Source organism: Monodelphis domestica, chromosome X (genome assembly GCF_027887165.1).
Source record: "Monodelphis domestica isolate mMonDom1 chromosome X, mMonDom1.pri, whole genome shotgun sequence".
Taxonomy (NCBI): domain Eukaryota; kingdom Metazoa; phylum Chordata; class Mammalia; order Didelphimorphia; family Didelphidae; genus Monodelphis; species Monodelphis domestica.
Window position 1 is genome coordinate 5,026,284 of NC_077235.1, and position 13,013 is coordinate 5,039,296.

At 44.1% G+C, this 13,013-nt stretch overlaps 1 protein-coding gene across 2 annotated transcripts; it reads left to right on the forward strand.

The window, feature by feature from the left end:
- Positions 1–601: 601 nt before the first annotated feature.
- LOC100619965 (UDP-N-acetylglucosamine transferase subunit ALG13 homolog) lies at positions 602–12,641 on the forward strand. Of its 2 annotated transcripts, XM_003342295.4 has the most exons (4): positions 602–812; positions 2,633–2,795; positions 4,296–4,434; positions 12,376–12,641. In XM_003342295.4, exons 1-4 carry the CDS (start codon positions 693–695, stop codon positions 12,488–12,490), a joined length of 537 nt encoding a protein of 178 aa, XP_003342343.2. In that variant the 5' UTR covers positions 602–692; the 3' UTR covers positions 12,491–12,641. The 2 variants fall into 2 exon arrangements, with proteins under 2 accessions (XP_003342343.2, XP_007507612.1); XM_007507550.2 differs by lacking the exon at positions 602–812 and having other exon boundaries at positions 2,635–2,736.
- Positions 12,642–13,013: the final 372 nt, after the last annotated feature.

Genomic DNA, 13,013 nt, shown 5'->3' on the forward strand with positions numbered 1-13,013 from the left:
TGGCATTAGGAAGGAGCCATGTTTCAGTGAGTACAGGAAGATGGAAGGGGTTACAAGGAAAAAGGTTTAATTATTCATGATGGAGCTGGCCTTTCAGAGAGGACAGGAGAAGGGGGTGGGTGGATCTGTTGTGGGTTAACCATAAATTATGGTTAGATTAATATAATGTAATATTATGCTTTGTATTTACAAACATTCAGCTAGAAGGTAGCTGGCCTTCAGAGGGCCATGCCTGCCTGCGTTTGAATCCTCACTCTACCACTTATTAGCTGTGTGACCTTGGGTAAATCTCTTTAATCTCCCTGGGCCTCAGTTTCCCCACATTTAAAATGAATGGGTTGTCGTAATGACCTCTGAGGTCCCTGCCAGCTCTAGATCTAGGGCCCTAGGGGGAACAAAAGAAAAAGCTGGCAAACATTACAGGGATGGATTGGAGGGGGAAAAGATACTGGTGGTTGTACTTTATACAAAATGTCGTCTTAACTGGCTTGGAGGAGGAAGGGGGGGGGATCCCCCAGAATAAGGCGCATGCGCCCCGCTACCTACCCCTCCCCTCCCCCCACCTCCGAGGCACTTCCGGCGACGCAACCGACGTTGCCAGGAAAGCTTTGTTGTTAGTAGCTCATTGGTCTGTTGGACTCTGGAGACGCCTGCGCACTGAACAGGACAGGGCCAGAGCCGCCGGTGACGTCATGTCCGGTCCTTCACGGGCCAGCCGAGAGGCTGTTGCTATGAAGTCCGTTTTTGTCACCGTGGGCACCACCAGTTTCGACGAGCTCGTAGCCTGTGTGTCCTCCAGGGCTACACTCCAGGTGAGCAGGGTCGCTTTGTTAGTGTCTTAGTAGGGATTTTTCCTGCCCCTCCTCTCTCGCGTATTCCAGTTCAGACTGCGTCTGCGCAGCGCCTGCGCACACCTGGCCGCAAGTCCCCTCCGGAGATTCGCCATCTCTGCAGCCTTTCTACCTGCGCCTGCGCACACTTTTCCGTGCCTCCTCCCCCGCCCCCAGGCCACAGCCCCCAGCCCCCAGCCCCCAGCCACTAGCCACTAGCCTCTTCGCACAAGCTAACGCAAAATCTTCTGGCCGAATGGCCGCCCCTACACACTCTAAACTTTACCCCGCCCCAAAACGAGGTGGGGTCTATTCAACCCCGCTTTTGGACCAAGTGGGTTCTTAGACTTCGTCGAGACCAGAAATCCTCTTTTAGCGGAGGGAGAGGCATTTTTATGTTACAAAGGAACCTTAGAGGCCACTCCCCTCATTTTACAAAGGGGGAAACTGAGGCCCACGAAGGGAAAATGACTTCTATTCTTTGGATGTCATAGCTGAATGCCACCCTATCCCTTTATGTGATAGATTAGGAGGAAATGAGGCCTCCTGAGATGGCCAATAAGGCTCTCAATGAGGGAACCCAGTGCCCAAAGTTGTCCAACTCCAGAGTCAGACATTGGACCCTTTAAAGCCATCACATACAAATGTTTTTTTTTCAGAACAGTGAACTGGGGTCCACAGAAATGTACTCAACATCACACATGGGCAGCACTGCGGTCAGCACCCCCAGAAGTCTTTGAATGAAATCTTTCTCTAGAAATATGAGGACACCTGGAGGCGAGGTGGATGTTAAACAGGGCACTTTGAGTAGCAGAGCTTTGGCAGCCCAAGTTCTCAGGAGGATCCCAAATCCAGGCACCTTTTATATTATGTAAAGGTGGATTTTTAAGAAGTCAAGCTTCTTGTTCTTTTAAAGGAAGGACAGAACCCTCCCTCAAACAAAGAATACGCTTTGATATCTGGTGTGAGTGGTACCAAGCCAAAACTGAAACCCAGTCATATTTATGACTTACTTTAGGGTAGTTCCATGGTCCCTTTCCTTCAGAAACTTGTGGCTAGTAGAGTGATGCTAACAATGGCATGTATGCGGAGCATTTGACAGGAGTCAGCTCCAATATTTGGCTTTTGGATGAAACCTGGGCTTCAAGAGAAAGTACTGGAGTGACACTGGCCAGGGCCAGGTCTGGGCCTGAACCTCCATTTATTCCTCTATAACATGATATTGAACATGGGCCCTTCAAACTGGAAATTAAATGAAATCAGATACAGGGTATCCTGGCTATTTCTAAACCTGGCAATGTTATATAGTGGATAGAGAGATACCCTCAAACCTTCACAGCTTGCCTACTCCTGGTCTCAAGTCCTACCTTTCCACATGCTGGCTGCATGCCGTAGAGACAAATCACAACTTTTCAGTGCTCAAGGCACTTTCCTAGGAGTAGAAATTGCCAAGAAGGTGCCATCCTTCCTTATCTGGAAGTCCCCTATACCAATAAAATCCCAAGTTTAGTCCTCTACCCTGTCCCTTGAACCTATACTACATGGAGCATAGGACCTGGAGTCAAGAAGACATGAGTTCAAAAACAGCTTTTGTTTCCCTCAGTTTCCTTTTTGGCAAAATGGGGTTAATAATAGTAGCCCCTACCCTGCCCCCCCTCATTGTGAGGCCCCAAATGAGATAGTACTTTAAAGCACTGGCACCTACCTAAAAGTGCTGTGTTAGTGTAAGTTATTACTACTTGGCTCAGTGACATTTCAAAATACTGTTCGTTGATTTTTCTGTTCTTTTTCTGTACTTTTAGATCCTCAGGAGACTTGGATATCGCAAGCTTGTCCTACAGATTGGAAAAGGAAGAGTGGTGCCAGACTCCTTTGCTTCTACAACTTTTTCCTTGATTGTTTACAGGTATAAGAATTCCTTGAAAGAGGATATTAAGAGAGCAGATCTCATCATTAGCCATGCAGGTATGGCCTCTGGATAATGAATCAGACTGTAAATGAGACTAGAAATAGATCATATGGATGAATTTAGGGTTATGATGAATAGCAATGGGAAACTGAGGAAGGTCACCACACTGTTAATCATGTTTCTACATTGCTGTAAGAGAAATGAGCAAGGCCATTAGCTTCCTAATTGTGTTATTTTCAACATATGGAAGCAAAAGCCCCAGGAGAATGATACATTTCCAGTGTCACATGGCAGGCTTTTAAAATGTCAGTGGGTAAGGATTATAGACAAATAAGATTTGACGCTTGCTATGATAATAGAAGCTTTTAAGTTTAAATGAAATTTGCACATTTCCAAGGTGACTGAAGCTTGAGCAAGACATTTGCGACTCCATCATATTGTTAACAGAATTCAGTCAATAATATCCAATGTTAAGGTTCTCCACGATTATCTAGTCAGCTGGCTTTGGAGGTAGGGAGCCTTTGTTCCAGGAATGCTTCTGGCATTTGATCAGCTGTGAAATCATGGCTAAGTCATTTGATGTCTCACTGCAGCATCCAATCAAGAACTCCCCCAGGTTGTTTATATTAAGATGAAAAGTCAGATTTGCCCTCTGCTCCCTCTACTCTAGGGATTATTATTGACTAATCTTCTAAAAATAGTCCTTTGGGCAGTGTTATAAATGTGGTGGCCACTGGATAGGATGGAGGAAAAGGTTGGGTTTTTTTAGTGTCTTTTTCTGTAGTTTGAAGGAGAATTTATTACAAATGGGGATTGCTAATAGAAGTCAGGGAATTGATTTGAAAATGACCTCTGTGACCCACCTACTGACAAAAGAGACTGATTGGAGGTTTAGAATGAGATGTGTTTTTGGACACGGACAGTATAGGGCTTTGTTTTTCTTGACTGTACATATTTGTTACTAGATTATTCTTTTTATTTCTTTAATATTGGGGTAAGATTGCAAGGAGAGATGATTTATGCTTTTTAATTGAAAAATAAAAGAAAATGTATGCAGAGCCCCACTCCCAGAGCCCCTTTCCAAAGAATGATTTCTAAAATGCATAAATTTCAGAGTGAACAGTCGGAGGTTTTCCTCACCTTGTGGAAACACGAATCCATAAAGGTGTGTGCTGGTGCCAGCCAGTCGCTCTATTTTGGGGCATACGTACCTCTCTCCAAAGAAGGGCACAAATAGAGGAACAGCCCCGAGGTGTCCAGGAGGCTCTCCTGGCTGTGCTCCTCAGGCCCCTCTCTCTGTCTTCCTCAAAGGCTAAAGGTGGACCTGGGTGACTTGACCCTCATCAGCTCATAGATAGGGTCAGTCCTCAGAGTGGGGCTGTTGACATTTTTCTTCTTTTTCGTCCTCCCAGCCCCCCACCTGATAGGTGACTGTAGTAATAATGGTCAGCTAAATCACTGGACATCCGTTAGGATTTTTCGTTCTTTTGCTGCAAGAGCAGCTGGAGAAGAAACTTGAAAACCATACTGTTTGGAGTTTGGCTTTCTCTTTGTAGGTGCGGGGAGCTGCTTGGAGGCCCTGGAAGAAGGGAAACCTTTGGTGGTGGTTGTAAATGAAAAGCTGATGGACAATCACCAGTTAGAGCTGGCCAGACAGCTACACAAAGAAGGCTATCTTTTCTATTGCTCATGCAGGTAGGTGGCTGGCTGGTACCCACTGTCTCTTTGGAGGCCTGTGGTCATTTGGCTGACCGACCCTCCCCCACTGCCTCCTCCAGCTCCTACCTTCTCCCAGGCCCAGAGACCTATCCATCCACCCCACCCACCAAGTATACCCTCCAAGCCCTGTGCCATTGGCTTGCTTCAAAGTTGTCACTGGGTGGCGCCAGAGGTGGATCTGGAGGCAGGGAGACCTGAGTTCAAATTCAGCCTCAGACATTAGCTAGCTGAGTGGCTCTGGCAAGTCCCTGAATGTCTGCCTGCCTCAGTTTCCTCAACTGCACAGGGTGGGATCACCTGTCTTGGTGGTTGTGAGGAGCAAATGAGAGACTGTGAAGTGCTTAGCCTTGGCACCTGGCACACAGTAGGCACAAGCTATTTTTATGATTATTATTGGTTCTCTGGATCCGTGTGTCTCTGGATTGGGACATCCTTGGTTATTCAGAAAGACAACCATGGTATTTGTTGTAGTTGGGGCTTTTTGCCCTCCATTTGCCCACTGGCAATCCCGAGTAAACGAGAATGTGTTTCTTTGCCATGGGTGTGTTAGAATGTTGGGCTGTCTCATCTGGTCCTGTGGCATGGGCTCTCATTGAAAATGTGGGACTGCTTAGAGAGAAGGAGGACAAGCCAGTGCCTGTCACTTACATAGTAGTGCTCAGAAGGCACATGGCAGAAGGCTCACGTGACCCTCGGGACAGCCTGGGCATCTGAGTGCTCTATTTGACAGAAGAGGATGCTGAGACTTGTCCAGGCCACACAGCTGGTCAGTGCCTGAGGCTGGATGTGGTCCCAGGCCTTCCTGATCCCAAGTCTCTTCCTATGGGTCTCATGGCCCCCAGCCTCTGCTCAGGCTTTAAGTAGAAGCTTAAACAAGGCCTTGATTCCAGAATTTCCTGCTTTTCCCTCCCTGCTAGGAAACTGGAGGAGAAGTCATTCCTCATGAGTTTTTTTAAAACCCTTAAAGACAGAATGGCAAGGGCTAAGCAAACAAGGGTTAAGTGATTTGCCCAGGGTCACAAAGTTAAAAAGTGCCTGGGGCCAGATTGAACCCAGATCTTCCCAACCCACAGCCTGACACTCTATCCACTATGCCACTTGCCCCTCGTGTTTTAAATATTTGTCCACTCTTGATTTGATTCCTTTTGGTGACATCCCTCCTGGAAGCATCACGGTTTAGGCTCTTATATTGACATTGTGAACTCAGACAACTTTGAAAGGCTAAAGAAGTCTGAGCAAAGCAAGGACTGATGCTGATTCAAGGGGCCTCAGTGAAGAAGCAGCTTAAAACAAGCTCCCCACCCACCTCCAGCCAGAGCAGTAGAATGGGACTGCAGGATTGAGGCACACAGCCAGTGCAGATGTGGGGCATAGCTGATGCAGGGGTTTGTTCTCCTTAACTATGCCTCTTTGTTGCAGAGGTGTTTGGTTTTTTTTTTTTTTTCGGTGGGGACAGGGGGCATTGAGGTGAGGTAGGGGGCAGAAAAAGTAATGCTTGACAATTGAAAAAACCTGTTAAAACTGTGGGGGAAGTATTTATTTTGCTCTCACCAGTTGGCGGCTCAGTGATTCTGTTAATGTGAGTCCTCTCCTGGCAGCCCCAAGATTGCAGCCCCTCTTTGACTTAGGAGAGGGTCTTCAGGAGCCCCTGTAGCCCACCTAAGGAGGACTCTCCATTTCTTTTGTGAATGTGTCCTTGTGCAAGAGAAGGATAGATATATAGTCCATTGGCAGACCTGTACTCAAAGCCATTCTTCCTTGGTGGTTCAACTATCATCCATGACAGTAAATTCAAGCCCCCTAATTTAAGGAGACTTCAATTCATGAAAACCTTGAAGAAAACTGACTTGGGGAAAAAGACAGCCAGAGGCAATTAGGTGGCTCAGTGGGTTGAGAGCCAGGCCTAGAGAGAGGAGGTGCTGAGTTCAAGTGTGAGACTGTGAGACGTCAGATAGAGACTTCTTGGCTGTGTGGCCCTGTGCAAGTCACTTAAGTCACTCCATTGCCCAGCCCTCCCCACCCTTCTGCCTTGGAACTGATTCACAGTATTGATTCTAAAGTGGAAGGGAAGGGTTACAAAAAAAGAAGCAAAAGCCAGCCATCAGTAGTGTGACCAAACTAGGGAGGTGAGTCACTGGGTTAGGTGCTTTAGACTTCTCTCTCATAAGCTAAGCTTGGGCCATATGGGGAGTGAAGGGGAAGGGTGGAGGTAGAGAGGCTAAGGGAGGGCTCAGTGCTCCAGTTGGCATGGGGCAGGGCCCTCGGTGTCTGCTTGTCGACAGATTGAGGATCAGGTCTTTTGCAGAGACTGTTAGTTGGTCGTGGTCAATGGAATGGGCCAAGAGAGAGGGTGACTTTGCCAGGCTGAGGGAAGCCAGGTCTGGAGGTGCCATGAAGCAAAGGAGGAGGCAGTGGGCCTGGAAGATCACTTGATTGGTTAATCCTCACACAGAAATGGAGTGTGCTTTATAGATTAAGGGCAAACTCAAGCTGACATGATTCTATAAGAGGAAATTAACTGTCACCTTGCTCACTGATTTATGCATGTGCACTCTGGCTCATGGGAAAGTCAGCTGCTTTGGGGCTTCACTCTGCCATCCAAATGCTAACCCGAGAATTCCACCTCAGAACATTCAGAAGCAAACAAGCGAGTGAGCGAGCCAGCAAGCCAGGGATCTGGGGTTGGAGAAAGTGGAGGGGATTTCACCGATTTGTACAATGAATCTGTCACCAGTGTCCAGGCCATGGCTGCTGTCAGCCTGCCCCAAGATTCCCCAGGCCCTTTTCACTCCCTCTGGGGTCACTTGACTGAAATAAACACAAGTAGCAATAAACCCATTGTGTATTTTGGGCCTGGACTACAGGCATCTGGGTCTACACTTAATGTGTGTGCCTCGGCGACATTCCTCCAGGTGTTTGCTTAGGACAGTCCTGTCCTGGAGTAACACTCGTGGCAACTGGAGCCTGGACGTATGTATGAACGTTTTGAGAAATGTTTTCAGCCAGAGGTCACCATTGAACCTGGAGGAAACTCATTCAGCTTGTTCAGCAGCCACCTGATTTCCACACAGAGACTGTCACAACGATTTGGGAGTCACCTCCTTGCTCTGACTTCCATCCTGACCTGGTCCATTTGTTCCCATGGCCTTTTCTGTTCAAGTGGTCCTATTGTTGTTCAATTGTGTCTGACTCTTCCTGACCCTGTTTGAGGTTTTCTTGGCAAAAATATTGGGATGGTTTGTGATTTTCTTCTCCAGCTTGTTTTACAGATGTGGAAACTGAGGCCAACAGGATGAAGTGATTTGCCCAAGGTCACGCAGCTAGTGTCTGATGCCAGATTTGAACTCGGGAAGATGAGTCTTTCTGACTCTAAGCCCAGTGCTCTATCTACTGTGCCACCTAGCTGTTGGTCCTAGGCAAAGTATGCTTTGTTCTGGTCTGACTGCTCTTTTTTCCCCAAGAAATATCTTTCCAGGTTCCTCTCTCTTTGAACTTTTTTCCTTTCAAATATTTCATTTTGTTAAATATTTCCCAATTATGCTTAAAAAATTTAGTTCATTAAAAATTTTTTTGAATTTACAATTTTCCTTCTCCCTCCCCTCTCTCATACCCTTTGAGAAGGTGAGAAATGTGACATCAGTCATCCATACGGAGCCATGCAGAACATCTTCCTGTTGGTCATGTTACAAAAGAAAACACAGAAAAACCTCAAGAAAAATAAAGTTTAAAAAGTCTGTTTCCCTCTCCATTCAGAGCTCATCACTTCATCAGGAATCCCTTGGAATTGTCTCAGATTGTTGTTTTGATTAGAGTAGCAAAGTTTACCCTTACAATATTGCCGTCACTATACCTAACAATTTCCTTGTTCAGCTCATTTCACTTTGCATGAGTTTATGTAAGTTTTTCCACATTTTTTTCTGAAACCATCTCTCTCTCTTCCTTTCTCTTTATTTCTCTCTTCTTTCTTTTTCTATCTTTCGTTCTTTGATTCTTTCTCTCTCTTTTTGTTCTCTCTCTTTTTCTTTCTCTCTTTCTTTTTCTTCCTTTCCCTCCCCACACCATAGAAGGTATCATCCAACAAAATATATACATTATGTCTTTCATGTTTCCCTCCTCAGTTCATTCTCTGGAGGCAAACATTCACAAGTTATTCTTCAAATATTAAATCTGTGGCTGTATATAATGTTCTCTTGGTTCTATTTTTTTTCTTGTACGATTTTCTTTATTTTAATTTTCTTTTTTAAAATTTAAATTAATTGATTTAGTCAGTTTATAGCGTTATTTCTTGGTTACAGGCATCATATTCTTTCCCTTCCTCCCCGTAGCCTCACCCTTCCCATAGCTGATGCGCAATTTCACTAGGTATTACGTGTGTCCTTGATCAAAACCCATTTCCATGTTGTTGGTGTTTGCACCAGGATGTTCATTTAGAGTCTACATCCCCAGCCATATCCCCTCGACCCATGTAATCGAGCAGTTGTTTTTCTTCCGTATTTCTGCTCCCAGTGTTTCCTCTGAATGTGGATCGTGTTCTTTCTCGTAGATTCCTCCAAGTTGTTCTGGATCACTGAACTGTCACCAATGGAGAAGTCCATTACATTCGATTGTACCACAGTGTATCGGTCTCTGTGTACAATGTTCTCCTGCTTCTGCTTCTCTCACTCTGCATCAGTTCCTAGAGGTCATTCCAGTTCACATGGAATTACTCCAGTTCATTATTCCTTTGAATTCCTTTCACTCTGCATCAATTCCTGGAGGTCATTCCGTCTTGGTTCTATTCTTCCTCATCTCATGTAGTTATTTCCAAGTTTAAAAAAAAAATTAACCTGCCCATGGTTTCTTTCTGTGCAGCAGTATTCTATCACAGTTTGTTGAGCCATTCCCCAATGAATGGGCATCTCCTCAATTTCCAATTCTTTGTCACCACAAAGAGAACTGCTATTATTATTTTAGAACATGAATTCTTTTCCTTTTTCCATGATCTCTTTGAGAAATAAACCCAGCAATGTCTAAGGATATACATCATTTTAAGAATCTCTGGGCATAATTCCAAATTGCTCTCCAAAATGGTTGCAGTTCACAGTTTCACCAGTAGTGTATTGGTGTCCCCATTTCCCACATTGCCCCCAACATTTGTCCTTTTGCCTTTTTTAAGTTTTAGCCAACCTGATGGGTGTGAGATAATATCTCAGAGTTATTTTGATTTGTATTTCCCTAATCAGTTGTGATTTAGAGCATTTTTTCATGTACCTACATATGGTTTTGATTTTTCATCTGAAAATTGTTCATATCTTTTGCCCATTTATCAATAGAGGGATGGCCCTTATTCCCATACATTTGACAGTTCTCTATATGTTTACAGTGTGAGCCCTTTATCTGAGAGTTTATCTGAAAAATTTCCCCAGTCTTCTGCCTTCTTTTTAATCTTAGCAACACTTGTTTTATCAATGCAAAAACTTTTCAATGTAATATACTGAAAGTTACTCATTTTAATCCTCTCACAATACTCTATCTCTTGTTTCCTCATAAATTCTCCTATCCATAAATCTGATAGGTAATGTTTCCTGTTCTTCTAATTTGCCTATGATTTCTCCTTTTTTTTAAAATCTAGATCACGTATCTATTTTGATCTTAGTGGTGTGAGATATATCGGTCTGTAACTAGATTTTGCTAATCTATTTTCCAGTTGTCCCAGCATTTTTAGCAAATACTGATTCCTTATCTTAACAGCCTGGATCTATGTTTGTCACAATCAAGGTTCTTCTCATCATTTCTTATACCTCAATAGTATTCCATTTCAGTCACATACCATAACTTATTCTGCCTTTCCCTAATTAATGGCATCTCCTTGATGCTCAATTCTTTGCCGTCACAAAACAGAGCTATATCTGTATTTTTGTTCAAATAGGCCCTTTTCCCGCTTCTTTGATCTCCTTGAGGCACAGATTTAGTAGTCGCATTGCTGGTCAAAGGGTATGTGCAGTTTTATAGCCCTTTGGGCAGAGTTCCAAATTGCTCTCCAGAATGGTTGGGTTAGTACACAACTCCACCAACAATGCATTAGTGTCTGAATTTTTCCACATTCTCTCAAGCTTTTCTCATTATTTTTTTTGTCCCATTAGCCCATCTGATAGGTGTGAGGTGGTGTCTCAGAGTTGTTTTATCAGGAATGATTTAGAACATTTTTTATGTGACCATAGATGGCTTTTGTTTTCTTCTGAAAATTGCCTGTTCATATCCTTTGAGCACTTATCAATAGGGGTATAACTCTTATTTTTTATAAATTTGGCTTAGGTCCCTGTTTAGTTGAGAAATGAGGCCTTTATGAGAGAAACTTGCTATGAAATCCCTCCCCCCAGTTTTCGGTTTTCCATCCAATTTTGACTGCATTAATTATATTTGTACAAAGATTTTTTTTAAATTCCATGTAATGAAAATTATGAATTTTATTTTCCCTGATCCTTTCAATCTCTTTTTGGTCATAAAGTCTTCTCTTATCAATAGATCTGATCACTAGATCTCAGTGGATTGAGAGCCGGGCCTAGAGATGGGAAGTCCTAGTTTCAAATCTAGCATCAGATGCTTCCTACCTGGGTGACCCTGGGTAGGTCTACATTTAACCCCCCATTGCCTAGCCTTTACTACTCTTCTGAGGTATTGATTCTAAGATGGAAGGTAAGGGTTTAAAAACCATCTGATCAGGCATGATGTTTTTCATAACAAAATTTTCAATGCTTCTCTATTTCTTTTTTTTCTTAAACCCTCACCTTCTGTCTTAGAATCAATACTGTGTATTGGTTCCAAGGCAGAAGAGTGGTAAGGGCTAGGCAATGGGGGTTAAGTGACTTGCCCAGGGGTCATATAGCTAGGATGTGTCTGAGGCCAGATTTGAACCTAAGGACCTCCCATCTCTCACCTGGCTCTCCATCCATTGAGCCACCCAGCTGCCCCGTCTGTAATTTACTTCTGATCTCACCCTTTTTATCTAAGTCATTTATCCAGTTTTGTTCTCTTTATTCTTGATTATGTGTGTTGCCTTGTAGGAGTCCTTAACTTTAAGGCCCCACGATTTAATTTTTTACAGTTCTGAATAGCTATGGTAAGATGTCATTGTTACAGGCAGAGAGTAGAATTTGTCAGAGTGGACAGCCATTGGGATCAGAAATGTAAAGTTATATTGATATCTGAGAAAAGGGATAAAACCCACATGAGTAAATACTGGCAAAACATAGCCACTGAGCAGTTTTGTCCCACATGCCCCACTGTCCTCCTCCCCAGTCCAGTTATCATCATATGGTCTAGCTATCGTTGACCCTCTCTGTTCTTACTTGCTCTTTTCCAAGGGCTGTTGCCAAGCCATCTGAGCTCAGTGGCCTGAGATGCCATTGACAGCCTCATCCTTGACCAACTAAAGCAGCTCAGTGGAGAGAAATCAGAAGGGATATGTGGGATTGATGTTAGAAGGTATAGAGAAATAATAGTTTTGTTTAGGATGTGAAAAGAGACCTTCACTAGTGTGAGGTCCCAGTCTATGAAAGTAGGAAGCCGTGTTTGTGGTAATTGTTGTCGTTTCAGTCCTGTCTGATTCTTGGTGACTATTTTGGGGCTCTCTCGGTAGAGTTACTGGAGTGGTTTGCCATTTCCTTTTGTGGCTCATTTTCCAGGTGTGGAAACTGAGGCAAACAGGGTGAAGTGACTTGCTCAGGGACGCCCAGCTAGTAAATGTCTGAGGCCAGGCTTAAACTCCTGAAGATGAGTCTTCTGACTCCTAGCCCCCTTCTCTGTCCACTTTGCCTCATAGATGCTCTAGAAACCCATGTAGAAATGTGTAAAATGGTGAGAAAAAACCCAAGGGCAGCAGCTGGACCGTTGTGTGGTTCCCATATCCTAATGCTTTGCTCTTTCTTTTTGTTTCAGCACCCTTCTTGAGCTGTTAAGATCAGTGGACTTATCATCATTGAGGCGCTTTCCTCCTGGCAAGCCAGAGATGTTCTCTGAGTTTTTGGATAAAGTTGTGGGGTTTGAAAAATGAATGCCAGGCTCTCAGCAATTTTAGTCGACCCATCTGAGAACCCATACTCACACACCTCTAGAAACCTTCCTAGGAAATGCATGTCTTTAATGTATTTTTGCAAGACAATTTGCCCTTAATAAATTTTCCACGTCTGATGGATGTACCAAAAGTTTCTTTTGTGAACATTTGTAAAAGTTTACTCAGATGGTTCCAACTAGTGTTTGTTTTGACTGACTGTTCCTCTTTGGGACATGTGTGGTGGTGGCCAGACACAGGTTGATCCTGGCATCCTGTATGGCAGTCTTAAAAGACTTTTGGCTTTTGAGGAAAAGTCCTTTGAGTTTGATACTCGGTGTGCCCAGAGATATCCAAGGAAGGGAAGCCCCCCCCCAAGTCACAAAGGTGCTCCCCTAACATAGAATAGGAATGATGATAGGTGTTCATCTGCCTAACTTGATTCAGTATCTTCCAGTTGAGGCAGCTCCTGTCTGTCTTGGAAGCTTCTGTTGGACAGTTCAAGCAGGCCTGCCCTGCCCACAGA

Coding starts and splice junctions, on each gene's coding strand:
- LOC100619965 (XM_003342295.4), top strand. CDS start 693: ATGTCCGGTCCTTCACGGGCCAGCCGAGAGGCTGTTGCTATGAAGTCC. Junction 813..2,632: donor CCTCCAGGGCTACACTCCAG/GTGAGCAGGGTC, acceptor CTGTACTTTTAG/ATCCTCAGGAGACTTGGATA. Junction 4,435..12,375: donor CTTTTCTATTGCTCATGCAG/GTAGGTGGCTGG, acceptor TTTTTGTTTCAG/CACCCTTCTTGAGCTGTTAA.